This window comes from Nannospalax galili, unplaced genomic scaffold (genome assembly GCF_000622305.1).
Source record: "Nannospalax galili isolate Female #2095 unplaced genomic scaffold, S.galili_v1.0 scaffold598, whole genome shotgun sequence".
NCBI lineage: Eukaryota > Metazoa > Chordata > Mammalia > Rodentia > Spalacidae > Nannospalax > Nannospalax galili.
In genome coordinates this window covers 1,058,867-1,075,890 of record NW_008342423.1, presented here as the reverse complement: position 1 = coordinate 1,075,890, position 17,024 = coordinate 1,058,867, and the positions used below count along the sequence as shown (strand labels likewise).

General features: G+C 43.6%; 2 protein-coding genes across 4 annotated transcripts in view; both read right to left on the bottom strand.

The window, feature by feature from the left end:
- Pcyt1a (phosphate cytidylyltransferase 1, choline, alpha) overlaps window positions 1-6,761 on the bottom strand; it is a 52,503-nt gene extending 45,742 nt beyond the window's left edge. For 2 of the 3 annotated variants that reach the window (XM_029566161.1, XM_008838531.3), the window contains exons 1-2: window positions 6,628-6,761; window positions 345-423 (exon numbers count right to left, since the gene is read on the bottom strand). The gene's annotated coding sequence lies outside the window, so the exon portion shown is untranslated. Of the gene's footprint in view, window positions 1-344; window positions 424-6,354; window positions 6,604-6,627 lie in introns of those variants that run through there. The other variant, XM_029566160.1, reaches the window with a different exon arrangement.
- Window positions 6,762-8,805: 2,044 nt separating this feature from the next.
- Tctex1d2 (Tctex1 domain containing 2) overlaps window positions 8,806-17,024 on the bottom strand; it is a 17,539-nt gene continuing 9,320 nt past the window's right edge. Inside the window, exons 3-5 of the mRNA XM_008838529.3 lie at window positions 14,783-14,852; window positions 10,956-11,019; window positions 8,806-8,954 (exon numbers count right to left, since the gene is read on the bottom strand). Coding sequence (XP_008836751.1) covers window positions 8,907-8,954; window positions 10,956-11,019; window positions 14,783-14,852 — 182 coding nt within the window. The 3' untranslated portion in view covers window positions 8,806-8,906. The remainder of the gene's footprint in view (window positions 8,955-10,955; window positions 11,020-14,782; window positions 14,853-17,024) is intronic.

Sequence of the window (17,024 nt, the reverse complement as noted above, 5' to 3'; positions counted from 1 at the left end):
GGAATTAAAAGTGTGTGCCACCATGCCTGGCGGGACACTACTTCTTAACATTTGAACTTTTTTTTTTTTTTGGTAGTGCTGGAGATCAAACCAGGGGTCTCAAACATGCTAGGCAAGCATGTTACTACCGAGCTGCTCAGCTCCAGCCAAGCAATTTTACTTTGCACTATTCTATCAGAAGATTTAAGCCATGTGTGGTGGCTCATGATCATGGGAGGCTGAAGGAGGAGGATTGCTATGAGTTCCAGACCAGCCTGGGCTGCTAAGTGAAGCACTGTATCAAAAAACAAAAACAAAACAAAACAAAAACCATGAAGATCCAAAATGCAAATGTTGCAGCTTACCTCTTTCCTCAGTGGGCTGGGATCTTGAGGCTCTAAGGCAGGGAATATGACAGAATTCAGGAAGTCTCTGAATTTGGACCTAAAATAATACACATTTATTTTCATTAACCTCTAACAGAGTCACTATTTCCTTCAATTAGGAACATGAGCCACAATAGTACCAGCATATGTGGTCAATAGACTTTGTCACCAACAGAAATCATGGACATTTCCATATCACATTATGCTCCCTACAACTATCTTGAGGCAGGTGGATCTCTGTGAGTTCAAGGACACTCTGGTCTACACAGCAAGTTCCAGGCCAGCTGGGATTTAAGGAAGACCCTGTCTCAAAAAGACCAAAAAATAAATAAATAAAAACAACTAAAAATTAAAAATAAAAATTATTACAGTAAGAAGACCTACAATTAAACATTATTTACGATACACGCCTGTGCTGGATAGCTTTAGTGTCAACTTGACACACCTGGGTTGAGGGAGCCTCAATCAGGGAATTGCCTCTATTGGACTGGCCTTGGCCAAGTCTGAAGGGCATCTTCTTGATGCGTGATGTGGGAGGGCCCAGCCCACTGTGGGTGGTGCCACCCCTGGGCAGGTGGGCCTGTGTTGCATAAGAAAGCAGGCTAAGCAGGGGCTGAGGGAGCAAGCCTGTAAGCAGCGTTCCTCCATGGGAGCAAGCCTGTAAGCAGCGTTCCTCCATGGCCTGTGCTCCAGCTCCTACCTCCAGGTTCCTGCCCTGAGTTCCTACTTTGGGCTCCCTGATGAACTGCATGTGACCTGGGAGATGTAAGACAAATAAACCCTTTCCTCCCCAAGTTGGTACTGGTCAGAGTGTTTTGTCACAGCAATGAAGAACAAACTAAGACACACGCCTTTGATCCCAGCACTCGGGAGGGAGAGGCAGGCGGATCTCTGTGAGTTCAAGGCCAGCCTGGTCTACACAGTGAGTTCCAAGACAGCTGGGGCTACAGGGAGACCCTGTCTCAAAAAGATCCCCCCCAAAAAAGGCACATATAGTATTATATCACACAGTTTAAATATTTTGATAACTATGTTGCAATATAATTGACTTCCTTTATAGTTCTGTGTATTTCAATTTTGCATACAAGAAAATTATTCTAAGCCTGGTGTGGTGGTACACATCTATAGTCTCAGCATATGGGAGGTAGAGATAGGAGGACCAAGAATACAAGATCATCCTCATCCTTGGCTATACATCAAGTCTGAGGCCAGCTGTATGAAACAGTATCAAAAAAACAACAAAGATCATCATTCTAAAAAAAAGGCTTCACAAGGTTTCATCATACTGCCAAAGGGATCATGACACAAGAAAGATTAAAACCCCTGTTCTGAGACCAAAAATTAAGCGAACATAACCATATCTAAGGTACACTTAAAAACCAAACCAACCAGGGCTGGAGAGATGGCTCAACTGTTAAGAACACTGGTTGTTCTTGCAGAAGACCCAGGTTTGAATCCCAGTACCCATATGGCAGCTAACAACTGTCTGTAACTCCAGTTCCAAGGGACCTGACAGCCTCTTCTGTCCTCTGTGGGCATTGCACAACATGGGTGCACTCACCTACATGCAGGCAATACACACATACACGTAAAATAAAAATAATAAATATTAAAAAAAAAAACAGAAAAACAATCTGCTCCTCTTTCTCTTAAGGGTCATACACTCATTATAGTTTCAAGTGTTGCGCAAAGACCATACATCACTATTTTTAGCAGCCTTCACATCCAAAGCAGTTTGCAAATAGTTGTGAGTGTACTATGCCAACCCTGTAATCTATGGGTTTCTCTTGCTCACTGGCAGTCATCCTTGTTGAAACACTGAAAGCCTCAAACTAATCTTACTTTCAACTTGTGGTTGCAACAGAATCAAGCCCCCTCCCCACAAAAAATTCGGGGGCAGGAGCCTGCTATATGTCTAACTACAAATTGGCTTGCAAAGGAAATCTAAAATAAATGAAAGAAAGAATCCTTCCCATAATCACAGAGTGAATCAATATTAACAGCAGATAAGTAATCTGGGACCTTAGAATCTGAGGCTCTATATAACTAGACTGTTCTCTTTACCAGGGCTAGAGAAACAGCTCAGCAGTTAAGAGCACTGGATCCAGATTCAGTTCCCAGCACCCACATGGCAGCTAACAACTGCCCATAACTCCAATTCCAGGGGGATCCAACACCTTCTTCTGACCTCTGCGAGCATTGCATGACACAGCTGCACTTACACACATGCAGGCAATATACTCATACACTAAAATAAAAATAAATAAAATATTAAAAAAGAGGTCCCCACCAGGCATGGTGGCGCACATCATTAATCCCAGCACTTGGGAGGCAGAAGCAGGCAGATCTCTGTGAGTTCTACATAGTGAGTTCCAGGACAGCTGGGGCTACAGGGAGACCCTGTCTCAAAAAGACCCCCCCAAAAAAAGAGGTTCCCAAGATAAATAAAACCTTTCCTATTTATACAAGGAAAAATCACAACTGAGGAGGAAACAAAGCTGTCAACCAAGTCATCATGCTGGTTTTCCTTTAGGCTGGCCTCAAACTCCACCTCTCAAATTCTGGGATTATACACCTGTACCATCACACCTAGTCATACTAATTTGTTTCGAAAGGAACATGTAAACCTTAGTTTAAAATAATCAGAAGAAAGTCAGGCATGGTGGCACACACCTTTAGTCCCAGCACTTGGGGGGCAGAGGCAGGATCTCTGTGAGTTCTTGGCTAGCCTGGTCTACATAGTGAGTTCCACACCAGCTGGGGCTAAAGAGAGACCCTGTCTCAAAGAGAAGAAATAAAAATAACAACAAAAGGAATCAGCACCCTAAAGGAGTATAGAAGTTCCCAGCCTAGGTGTCTCCTCGTCTGTCATCTGTTATCTTGAAGCAGTTTCTGTTCTGGAAAAATTCTAGTTCCTTCTAATTATGTGGAATATATCAAGGACACATCCATTAGTCTATAAAAAGTCTATTATACAACTAATCATTCTTTAGCCAAATACAGACTATCCCCACTACTCACAACTAACACCCATTTAAGAACCTTTGTGACTCCCTATCACAAAGTGTACAGAAAGTAAGGATGACTATTAGGTAATCAGATTAATACAGTGTCTGGTTAAAGTGTAACCCAGGCTGTTCTAGAATTCACCATCCTCCTGACTCAGCTTCCCAAGTGACATAATTCTAGGAATTTGAAAGTATTCTAGGAATTTGAAAGTAGCTTTCAAATCTCTGTTAGATTTTTTGGTAAAGCACTAAGTGGCACAATCCAGAGAACTTTCTACAAAAGGCTGTAAAAGGGGAGAACTTAGAGGTGGGCATAATGGCACACCCTTTAATCCCAGCATTTAGGATGCTAAGGCAGGAGGACAGCTAAGAATTTGAAGCTAGCCTGTGCTACAAGTAAATTCCAGGCCAGCCAGGGCTACAGAGAAGAGATCCTATCTCAAAAGAAATGTGTGTGGAGGTTAAGAGGACAACTTTGTCAAGTTGGTTCTCTCCTTCCACCTTTTGGAGGGTTCTGAGATTCAAACTCACACTTCCAGGCTGGTACCAGGAGAACGTGCCTTTACCTGCCAAGCCATGTTCCTGGCCCCAAATCATATTCTTTTTTTTATTATTATTTTTATTTTATGTGTATGAGTGTTATGCCTGCATGTTAGTGCACCCATGTCGTGCAATGACTGCGGAGAACAGAAGAGGCTGTGGGATCCCCTGGAACTGGAGTTAAGGACAGCTGTTAGCTGCCATGTAGGTGCTGGTATTCAAACCCGGGTCTTCTGCAAGAACAGTGTTCTTAGCCGCTAAGCCATCTCTCTAGCCCCCCCAAATCATATTCTTAATATTTTTCTTCTTTTTTTTTTTTTTTGTCTTTTTGAGACAGGGTCTCCCTGTAGCCCCAGCTGTTCTGGAACTCTCTATGTAGATCAGGCTGGCCTTGAACTCACAGAGATCCACCTGCCTCTGCCTCCTGAGTGCTGGGACTACAGGTGTGCGCCACCATGCCTGGCTCAATGTTTTTTTTAATATTTTATTACTTTTATTTTATGTGTATGCATGTATTGCCTGCATGTAGGTAAGTGCGCCCATGTCATGCAATACTGGCGGAAGACAGAAGAGACTGTCGGATCCCCTGGAACTGGAGTTACGGACAGTTGTTAGCTGCCATGTTGGTGCTGGGATTCGAACCCAGGTCTTCTGCAAGAACAGTGTTCTTAACCATTGCACTATCTCTCCAGACCCCATATTCTTAATATTTTTCAAGACAACGTCTTACGTAGCCCAGGCTGACCTTGAATATACATGCACTCATCATCTCCCTGCCTCTCTGCCTTTCCAGTACTGGGATTAGATGTGTGCCAGCATGCCCAGTTCCAGTATCTTTTTCTTAGCAATTCCCTTTACTTGCAGAATCTCTAAATAACAAGGCTGGCTAGGATCTAAAGGTCATATCTCCCTACCTCTATTTTATTCTTAGCTGAATGTTTTCTGTTTTCAGTTCCCTTCCCAAGCCTTGTTCCTACCCTCAAAGTTTCTCCTTCCTCATGTCTATTTCTAGCAGTTTCTCCTACCACAAACTCTTAAATCCTTATTGCCTCTATAAATGTCATGCTCCTCATTTTAATATAACTTCTAGCTCTCCTAATAAAGACCCTGAGCTTTAGTCCCCTGTCATAACCAGTCACCTCAATTATGTTTGGGAAACCTTTTCCACTTAAGCCAATCTTACATCCTGTGGCCAACACTGATCCCAGTTCCTAACTGCATCTACACTTCCAAACTACCTTAATCATGAAAGTATTACAGAAAGAAAAACAAAAATAATCTGATCCACTGCTTCTCAAACTTTTTGTTTTGTTTTGAGACAATGTCTCAATATGTAGCCCAGGCTCACCTTGAGCTGGTCCTGTAGCCCAGACTGGATTCCAATTCAAATTCTTCTTTCCTCAGACTCCTGAGTGCTGGGATTATACTTGTGTTTCACCACATTCAACTTTTAAACTTTAGCTACATTTTACTTCATACATTTTTCAAAGATCTAGTTTTATTATTTTTAATTATGGGGGCAGGGTGCAAGTGGCCACGGAGGCCAGAGACATTGGATCCCTCTGGAGTTGGAGTTATGGGCAGTTATGAACTGCCCAACACAGGTGCTGGAAACTGAACTCTGGTTCTTTGCAATAGCAGTTATGCACTCTTAACCTCTGAGCCAACTCTCTAGTCCCTACTTCATACATTTTAAGATATACAAAATTCAGGACTGGACAGATGGCTCAGCAGTTAAGAGCACTGGCTGCTCTTGCAGAGGATCCAGGTTCGATTCCCAGGACCCACTTGGGGGCTTCAGAATTGATGCCCTCTTCTGACCTCTGTGGGCATTGCATGGCATGGATACACTTACATACATTCAAGCAATACACTCATACACATAAAATAATAAATTTTTTAAAAAGATGCACATCTTTTATGTCATAATTGCAAACACACAACTGGTACGCATTTCATGAAACGATATCCTTACTATGAGAACAGAGTGAAAATTTCTATTTTAGTCTGATTGGGTTGGTTTGTTTGCTATTTTATATCTAGGTGCCATCCACTGAACTGACTTCCCAACTTGACAGTACACTGGGACTCAGAGTTTCCTGGAGATATTAATCTAGTCCAAACTTCCCATTCACTGATGAAGAAACAAATCGGGTGGTAAGTTTCCCATCCACTAAATCTGTCCGTAAAATTCAAACTCAAGTCTGGTAAGTCCCAGACCTCTGCCCAGTCACTCACACTTGTACCCAAGCCCAACCTCAGAGTACAACCCCAATCGCTGATCTCAGTTCTTCTCAAAGTCACTGCTTGGTGGTGAGCGCGCCCTCGTCACGGCTGCTTCACGTTCCCTTCGGTCAGTCCGCTCAGTCACTATCCATGGACCGGTCTCCTTGGAGCCATTGCCCTGTGGCAGTCCCTGGCGGTCAGTGCCACATACTTACTCGGTCATAGTCCCGCCGCAGCCTCTGCCTCGTGCTCTTCGAGGTCAGAGTCCTTCGCACTTACTGCTCAGGGGCGCAGACCGCGACAAGCAGCCACACTTGGGTCACAGTCCCCAGGCTGTCACTGTACCTCGGTCACAGTGGCCTTGCAGCCCCAGTCCACTTCCCTCGCTGTCATGACCCACTCCAGTCACAGTCTCCTGACGGTCCCAGCCTCAGTATTTCTCCTCTCAAAACACAGCCGCAAGCACACACGACCCCGGGGTTCCTCACCGGCAGCTCCCGCTCCCCAGGCTCCCGTCTCGTCCCAGTCCTTCCCGGCGCCGCGTCACCCACTAGTGAAGTCGAATAGGTTGCGGGGAGACGCCCGGGAAACATTTGACCGAACTGCGAGCCGGAAGTCCCGCCTACCGCCCGCCCTCTTGTCAATCCGACCGCGACTTCTCCCAGAAAACCACTACCCCTGGCATAGTAGTTCCGCTTCCCCCGCGGCCCTGTGGCCGAAGTGACGGGGCAGAAACGCCAGCGGCGGACGGAGGGTCAGCGGCCGCCGGAACTGCAGGATGTGCTGACGCCGCCTCCCAGCTGGGGACGCTCGGTCGGCTCGCGGTGTCCGCCGGGAGCGCTGCCTGTCTACCCCCAACGCCCCTGCCTGCGACCCTCACCCTCTGCGTCCCCGCAGTAGAAATCAAACCCGCAAGCCAAGTCCGGTGAAAACCCATGTCCGATCGCACCCTTTTTCTGTTTTGATGTAGGTCGGTGCACCCAAAAGTGAGCCCTAGGAACCGACCAGGAAAGTAACCAGTTGCTCAGGAATAGATTCGAGGACACTAGTGGGCAACGCACGGATCAGGGTGTATGGACCGTACTTGCTAGAAAAAAACCTGGTGGGGGGGGGTGTCTTGTTATATTTAGACATGGTCTTACACTATTGCCCAGGCTGGCCTCGAACTTACTATGTAGCCCATGCTGGCCTCGAACTTGCAACAGTCCTCCAAAATGCAGGCATCAGCCACCATACCCAGTGTGATTTTATAGATGTAAGGCAAGTGGATACACAAAACTACAGAAGATTTAATCAGATTTTTAATTTTTTTAATATTTTATTTTTATTTTTTATGTGTATGAGTGTTATGCCTGCATTTAAGTAAGTGGACCCGTGTCGTGCAATGCCTGTGGAGGACAGAAGAGGCTGTTGGATCCCCTGGAACTGAAGTTAGGGACAGTTGTTAGCTGCCATGTGGGTGCTGGGATTCGAACCTGGGTCTTCTGCAAGAACAGTGAGTGTTCTCAAGCGCTAAGCCATCTCTCCAGCACCCTTACAGAAGATTTAAAAGAACTTTCCAATGTATTTTTTTCTTTTGGGGGAGGCGGGGTCTGCATGTTTTATTTTAAAGTGGCTAAGAGGGTGGGTAAACTTATGCATCTACTGAGGCGCTTTCATGGAGAAAAATGATTAAATATCTAAGGCCTCCCCTCCTTTTAGGTTTTGAATAGGTATTTGAACATGGCTGATTAAATGCCCCCAAAAAGAACAGCTAGCTGGACAAGACACCAGAGCCCCCAAAAGGAAAATGCTTACAAAGATAGTAGTAATTTAGATGGTACTGACACAGAAATCTCAGAATCTTAACTGGATTCTAATATCATAACATAGCTTGAAGCTTTCAGGACCTTGACACTGGTCAAACCCTGAAGTAGTGATTGTATTTTAAGCAAATGAGCTGTGTAAGCCATAGGATGACCATAGCTGGGCAAAAACAACAGGCAAGCCAGGTGTAGTGGCACTTTTAATCCCAGCGCTCAGGAGGCAGGAGGATCTCTATGAGTTCAAGGCTAACCTGGTCTACACAGAGAATTCCAGGCAAGGATACTTAGTGAAACCGTGTCTCAAAACTAACAACAACAACAAAAACGGCCGGGCATGGTGGAGCACACCTGTAATCCCAGCACTTGGGAGGCAGAGGCAGGAGGAGCTCTGTGAGTTCAAGGCCAGCTGGTCTACATAGTGAGTTCCAAGCCAGCTGGGGCTACAGGGAGACCCTGTCTCAAAAAGATCAAAAAACAAAACAAAACAAACAAAAAACAGCTACGAGATAAAAGCAACAATTCAAAAAACAAAAGTTTATGCACACATAAATTCACCTCTGTTTTTGTAATGATGCAAAATTTGATATTAGCCCTTCAGTAAGGGAATATGGTATAACCTAATGGCGTAAACACAGCTATTAGAAAATGAGTAACAAACTTCATGACAGCATGAGTGAAAAAATACAGAACACATTGCATCTGAAATTTTTTTGACATGCTGCAAAAAAGGGGTAGAACACTTAGTTGATTATTTGAAAATTTGAAATGAGTTTTCCCCTTTTTCTCTGCTTTTCAAATGTAGTAAGAGCATAGCATAATAAAATCAAACCATTAAACATATAAAACCTAAAATACAACAGATTTTAAGTGCCAAAGTGCCAATTGATTTTTATTTTGTCAGGATACTTAACAGTATTAAAGAGTTTGTATTTCTTCATGGTCCTATCAGCTTTGTCAAAGATTCAATAGTAGAAACAGCCAAATGCAGCTACAACACAGAATAAACTGTCCTAAAAAAAAAAAAAAAAAAAAAAAAAAAAGAGAGAAATCCAAAATGTTAGTACTCAGAAGGACTAGGGCATACAGACAATTGAAATTAATATTATACTGGATCTTTATCAATTTTTTTCTCCTCCTTTTTTGAATAGGGTCTCACCAGGTAGCCCATGATGGCCTCAAACTTGTGATCCTTCGTCCCCAGCCTAAATACAAATTACGTGTGTGGGTCAACACACTCAGCTCTTTATAGGTTTTAAATCATGACTTTTTCCTTCAGGAAACAAAAGGTTTCCAGACATCCAAGGAATAGCTATAAAATGGCTCACCTGCCTACAAGATTGCAATCTAAGGCCAATCTGTGAGTGTGTGTGTGTGTGTGTGTGTGTGTGTGTGTGTGTGTGTGTGTATGTGTGTGTGTGTGTCTCCTCTTGATCGCAGACGCAGTGTGACCAGGTATCTCGTGCTTCACCCACCATGACAGACTGCAATCTCAAATGATGATCAAAAATAAACCCTTCCTCTTTGCTTTTAAAAAAAAAAAAAAAGGCATGAGGGGTGGGGTGGTTGGATGCTGCTGAAGAGATGAAAGGGTTACTCTCTTTTTTTTGAAACAGGGTCTCCTTATAGCCCCAGCTGGCCTGGAACTCACTATGTAGACCAGGCTGGCCTTGAATTCACAAAGATCCACGTGCCTCTGCCTCCCAAGGGCTGAGACTAGAGGCATGCACCACCACACCAGGAACACTGGCTACTCTTGTAGAGGACCTGGGTTTGGTTCTCAGCTGCCACATGGCAGCTAACAACCGTTAACTCCAGTTAGATCTAGGAGATCTGATGCCCTCTTATGGCCTCATTAGGCACTGCATGCACATATGCAGCAAAACACTCATACAATAAAAATAAATAATCTTGTTTTTTATTTAATGTGTATTAGTGTATTGCATGCATGCATGTAAATGCAACCTTATCATGCAAAACCTGCAGAGGTCAGAAGGTGTTAGATCCCCTGAAACTGGAGTTATGGATAGTTGTTTGTCAATAAGTCTTGTTTTTAAACATGGCTTGCTAAAATGGTACTTTGAAGGGTAAAAGAGGGTAGTTGGGAGGGTGGAGAAAATCAAAGCAGCAGATCTGTATGTATGGAAATGTCACAGTGAGGCTCATTAATATGTACAATCAGTATGCACTAATAATTATAATTGAGGCAGGAGTATGGAGAGTTGGAGGCCAGCTTCCTCCAACTAGCAGAACTCTGCCTCAAAAGCAAAAAAGAAAAACAAGTAGGTTTAAAAAAGAAAGGTAGAGGCTGGAGAGATGGCTCAGCAGTTAAGAACACTGGCCGTTCTTACAGAAGACTCGGGTTGGAATTCCAGCACCCATATGGCAGCTAACAACTGTCTGTAACTCTAGTTCCAGGGGATCCAACAGCCTCTTCTGTCCTCCACGGGCATTGCATGACACGGGTGCACTTACCTACATGTAGGCAATATATGCATACACATAAAATAAAAATAATAAATATTTTTTTTAAAAAGTAAAAAATAAGCCAGGTATGGTGGCACATACCTGTAGTCCCAGCACTTGGGAGGCAGAGGCAGGGGGATCTCTGAGTTCAAGGCCTACCAGGTCTACACAGTGAGTTCCAGGCCAGCTGGGGCTACAGGGAGACCCTGTCTCAAAAAGACAAAATAATAATAATAAATAAATAAATATTAAAAAATAAAAAGAGAAGGGTAGAGGCCGGGCATAGTGGCACACACCTTTAGTCCCAGCACTCAGAAGGCAGAGGCAGGTAGATCTCTGAGTTTAAGGCAAGCCTGGTCTACATAGTAAGTTCCAGGCCAGGTGGGGTACAGGAAGACCCTGTCTCAAAAAAAAAAACAAAACACCAAAATACAGAAGTCAGAGACAAATGTTGAAACTAAAGTGTCCTCACATCTTAATAGTAAGTAATTTGATGCATGATACCCACATGTCCCCAGACAGGAAAAAGGGTTTCCAAAAAGACTTACATTCATGAAAACATCGTGAGTGTAGTTGTCAGTGTCTGCATCCCAGAAACACCGAGCAGCCATGCTAAAAAGACAAGAATGAAGAATGATCAGCAATGCAACCAAGATCTGAACTTGGAACTTCCATGAGACTAAGTTTCCTTTCATATATTCTTATAGATCCATGCTCCCAAACCTTGTCACAGGTTGGCACATGGAGAGAATCATAGACTCATAAAACAAAGTATTCTGGGTAACCTAGAAGGACAGGAATGGTAGGTGAGGTTCCTTGCAGCTAGAGGTGACAAGCCAAGGGGCTCTAGTGGTCTCAGACCCCCAGCTGGATGCCTGACAGCTACCAGGTATAATATTTCAAAGTTTAGATTATGTCATCTAGGGCATCTGTGTGGCTGGCAGTGGGCTCAGTTCCCGCAATAATAAGAAAAAGAAGGGTCAGCCGGGCATGGTGGTGTACGCCTTTAATCCTAACACTTGGGAGGCAGAGGCAGGTGGATCTCTGTGAGTTCAAGGCCAGCCTGGTCTACATAGTGAGTTCCAGGACAGCTGGGGCTACAGGGAGACCCTGTCTCAAAAAGACAAAAAGAAATAAATAAAAAGGTCTTGCAAAGGGCCCAAAGTTATAGAGACCTATAAAATGGGCAACTATGAACTAGAATTCAGTCTTCTAATTATCAGCATTACCTCCACAGTGTGATACGTGTCCTCTAAATTTCCAAATTGGCCATTCTACTCTCCCCAATTCTTCGATTAAAAAAAAGTTAGTCAAAATAAAAGCCAATTTAAAAAATGGAGCCATATTTGGTGGCTCAAACCCGTAAAGCTAGCATTTGGGAGGCTGAGGCAGGAAGACTGCTACTTGAGAAGAGCCTGGGCTACAGAGTGATAACCTGTTTCAAAAAACAAAAAGTCAGGCACTTGGAAAATAAGGACAAGATCAAGAGTTCAATGCCAGCCAGGCATGGCGGCAAACACCTTTAATCCCAGCACTCGAGAGGCAGAGGCAGGCGGATCTCTGTGAGTTCACTGCCAGTCTGGTCTACATACTGAGTTCCAGGCCAGCTGGGGCCACAAGAAGACCCTGTCTCAAAAAGACACCCCCCCTAAAAAAATGTCAATGTTATCCTTAGCTACATAGTGAGTTTGAAGTCAGCCTGGACTACAGTTGCAACTCTATTTGAAAAACAAAAAGTATATACTGTTGTATTCACAGATGAAATGGGATGATGACTAGAATTTCAAAATACTTGGTAGTGAGTTGAGGGTGGTAGTATACACCTTTAGTCCCAAAACTCCAGAGGCAAAAGCAGGCAGATCTCCTGGTCTACATAGTAAGTTCCAGGCCAGCCAAGTAGAACGTACTCTCCCAGCTACACCTGCATTCTCAGGAAGCCCATTGTTTCTGCAATTCTGAAAAACTTGTTTTTCCTAACAGAAACTTAGAAACTTTTGTTAACTGAAAACTTCTTTGTTAAACTGACCTGCCCCTGCTCTGGTATAAGTATAGTAATCTGATGTAACTATGGTTGGCTTGATATAATTGTGGTTTTAGGCTTTATATACCCTGCTTTGCTTTTCCTAGGGATGGAGAATTCTTTTGGGCATTAGCTCCCTTTCAGCTGCCTATTTAAGGACTCTTAACCATCACTATGTAGCCATTTCTCTGTGCTTTTCACTCAATACGACAGTAAAGGCAAAGAGTAGGTCAGGGATCTAAGTACATCAGTATGTATTGATAACCAAAGCTAAATGAAAGAGTTCTTTAGTCCCTAAACTTTGGCATATATTGAAATTTTAGATAATACACTTTCAGAAGATGGGGGGGGAAGGCCCTTGTGTGATACACCTTTTACATTTTATTTATGTGCACAGGGGGAAGGCACATGTGTGCCACAGTGCATCGGTGAAGGTCAGAGGAAAACTAGTGAGAGTCAATTCTTTCCTTCCATCATGTGAATCCAGAGGACTGAATTCAGGTTGTCAGGCTTGGTGGCAGTGCCTTTATAAACCCCTAAGCTATCTTTCCAGCTTGGCCTAACCACATCTAACAAAGTTAATCCAAAACAGTATAATTTTCTCTTTTTTTAATATTTTTTATTTATTATTTTTATTTTTTATGTGTATGAGTGTTATGCCTGCATGTAGGTAAGTGCACCTGTGTCATGAAATACCTGTGGAAGACAGGAGAGACTGTCAGATCCCCTGGAATTGGAGTTACTGACAGTTGTTAGCTGCCAAGTGGATGCTAGGATTTGAACCCAGGTCTTCTGCAAGAACAGTCAGTGTTCTTAACCACTGAGCCATCTCTCCAGCCCCAAAACAGTATAATTTTCAAATAAGAAGCATTGTAGGGGGATGAGAGAGATGGCTCAGAGATAGCTGCTCTTAAGAAGACCTGGGTTCCAGCCTGGTCTACATAGCAAGTTCCAGGGAAGCTGGGGCTACAGAGAGAGACTCTGTCTCAGAAAAAAAAAAAAAAAAAGACAAGCTAAGAGCAAGAGCTAAGAAAGGGCATTTGGGGGCTGGAGAGATGGCTCAGCAGTTAAGAGCACTGGCTGCTTCTGCAGAGGACCTGGGTTCAGTTCCCAGCACCTTCATCGTGACTTAACTACATGGTAATTAACAACCGTCCTTAACTCCACTTTCAGGGGATCCGACACCCTCATGATTTCCACGGGCATTGCACATACGTGGTGCACTTACATACATGGAGGCAAAACAGTCCTACATATAAAATTAAAAAAAAAATTTTTTTAAGGGCAATTAGATTTGCTAATAAGGAAGTAGCAAATAATCTTAAAGAAATCAGAAGAGGGCTAGGGAGATAGCTCTGTTGGTTAAGTGCTTGCCAGAAAAACATGAGGACCTGAGTTTGATCACCACTATCCATGCCAAAAAGCTAGACATGGGGGCATGCACTTGTGATCCCAGAACTGGAGAGGCAAAGCAGGTGGGTCCCCGGGGCTTACTGGCCAGTCAGCCAAGCCTAATCATTGAGCCCTAAGCCAATGAGAAATCCTGTCTCAAAAACCAAGGTGAACACTATCTGAGCAATGACACCTGAGACTGACCTCTGGCCTCCACATCCATGCACACACTTATGTGCAGGCACACTCCCCATACAAAAACAAATTTGAAGGAGTTGTCAGGCATGGTGGAGTATACCTGTAATCTGAGCACTTGGGAGGTAGAGGCAAGAGGATGAGAGTTCAGATTCTTTAGTTATGTAGTGAGTATGATGCCAGCCTGGGCTACATAAGATCCTATCTCAAGACAAAGGAATAAAGAAAATTTAAGAGATTGACAAGACCAGCTGGGCATGGTGGTGCACACCTTTAGTCCCAACATTCAGGAGGCAGAGGCAGGTGGATCCCTGTGAGATTGAGGCCAGCCTGGTCTATATAGTGAGTTCCAAGCCAGCTGAAGTTTCAGAGACACTGTCTCAAAAAAGACCCGAAAGAGAGGAGAGAGAGAGAGAGAGAGAGAGAGAGAGAGAGAGAGAGAGAGAGAGAGAGAGAGACCGAGACCAAAAGCTAAAGCTAGGCAATAAAGACTATGGGAGGAAGCATGCACCCACACTGCATACAGAAACAGATGCCCGTAAACCCTAAAAGACATTAGCCTATAGATATTGTGGAGAAAGAGTTACTGTGGAACTCACCCAGACTGCTGACTTACTACTCAGTACCAGGACCTCCTCACAGCCACATTTTTTAACCTGTCCTTTCTTCTCACTCTTGCAAAGATACAGCCTCACTGAATTATCACTAAGATGAATTAGCTCCTAAAGAGCATAGAAAATAAAAAGAGGAAGGAAAACAACTACTCACAATACTCCTTCACCTCTTTGTTCTCCAATCACTACATGCACCACCATTTTATACCGGTCATATCCCAGTTCTAGAAAGGAAAAGATAAGAAAGTTATCTACTTTCAAATATGTAGTAAAATTACCCCTTGAACATAAATTCTTCCAGGATAGATATAAGCATTCATTCCACAAGCACTTGATGAGCACTATGGGAAACTTAGGAGTCAGAGGCCTGGAAATAAACCGTAACCATAAACAGTAAAACCATAAACAGCAGTAAAACTTTAGAGAACCTAACTTTTCCATTTAAATTTCTCTAGTCTGTTAAAAGGGAATGTTCTTACCTACCTGTCAGGTTGTTGTAAGATGAGACAAGATATAATAAAAAACCAAACTTGGCACAGAATGGTCTCAACAAACCTTAACCTCCTTTTATACTCTATTCTAAGTCAGGTACTGAGATTGGCTTTCAAGTTACAGAGATAAAGCACTCTTCTTGCCTTAAAGAATTCACAACAGTAAAGAACTCAAAGGTACACAAAAGTAACAAAAAGTACAAGTTAATAATTTCAGGAGTGGCATGTATAAGGTGTATCAGAGCTGGGAAGTTCTTACCTTTGTTTGCAGTATTGGGGCATAATCAGAAAAGATTTCATAGGGAATGTGATAGATAAATGAGCTGAGTCTTTTGGACAAGTGTGAATTTACCAAGTAAAGATAAACAATGTCTCTCCATTCTGTGGAGAGGGAATTTGGAATACAAAGCCATGAGAACAGGGCTAGCGAGATGGCTCAGAGGTTAAGAGCGGTTGCTATTCTTGCAGAGGACCAGAATTTAATTCTCAGCACCCACATCAGGCAGCTCACAACCACCTCTAACTGCAGCTCCAGAAGATCTGATGCCATCTTCCATGGACACAGACACAGACAGACAGACAGACAGACAGACAAACGCACACACACACACACACACACACACACACACACACACAAATTTAAAAAAATAAAGGCATGAGAATTTGGGATCTTCAGCTGTTTATTAAAGTAGAAAAAAAGACACTTTCAAAAAAACCTGGACCTGGTGGCACATGCCTATAACCCCAGCACTCAGGAAGAAAGAGGATGTAGGACTACAGAGTAAAGTGGACAAAGTGGACAAATACCCTCCAGGTGGAGCAGGAACAGACTTAGAAAATACAGCCCAAGTTGTTGTTGTATTGTTCATTTGTTTTAGGCATTATCTCACACTGTATCCCAGGCTGATCTCAAACTCTCAGTAATCCTCCTGCTCCAAGCACTGTAACCACAGGGGTGCACCCCCAACCTGCTCTCCAAATCTTTTTTTTTTTTTTTTTCAGAAACACTTCACATACAGCTGGGATTTCCCATTTCCCTACTGAAACCCAATGCTATAGAAATGTAACTAAAATACTAAACACCTAGCCCTGAAATCAAAGTTCTAAGGGGAAATAAAACATTCTGATATAGTGAAAAGACTTAAAAGACTGTATCAGAGCAATTAGGATATGCAGAAGAGCAAAATCAAAAGCAGCAACATGTTAAAATGTAATGATGCCTTTAGTCCCAGCACTTGGAAGGCAGTGGCAGGCAGATCTCTGTGAGTTCAAGGCCAGCCTGGTCTACATAGCAAATTCTAGGCCAACTGAGGCTACAGGGAGACCCTGTCTCAAAAAGACAAAAATAAATAAATAAAATGCGCTGGGCGTGGTGGTGCACACCTTTAATCCTAGCACTTGGAAGGCAGTGGCAGGCAGATCTCTGTGAGTTCAAGGCCAGCGTGGTCTGCATAATGAGTTCCAGGCCAGCTGAGGCTACAGGGAGATCCTGTTTCAAAAAGACCAAAAAAAAAAACCCCAGGCCTAGTAGCACACACCTGTAGTCTCAGCACTGGGGAGGCAGAGGCAGGTGTATCTCTGTGAGTTAAAGGCCAGTCTGCCAAGGTCGACCAAGTTCCGGGGGACTATGGAACATCTCTCAAAATGTCCTGTAAATGTGGTGAGTCACCTGTCCTCTTGTTCAGGGAGGTCATGGAGACCCCTCAAGATGGACTTGAACCAGTGTCCAGTCTACAAAGAGGAGGGTCAACTCAGAGGAAACATCTCATTCATGCTTCCAAGTGAAGCCAGACATGGTTGAACAGGACCTTTGACCTATCTTCACATAGATGGAACTGGTAAAAGAAAGGAGCCAGGAGCTCCTCCCAAGCCCATGTGACCCTTGAGGAACAGATCCTCAAATGA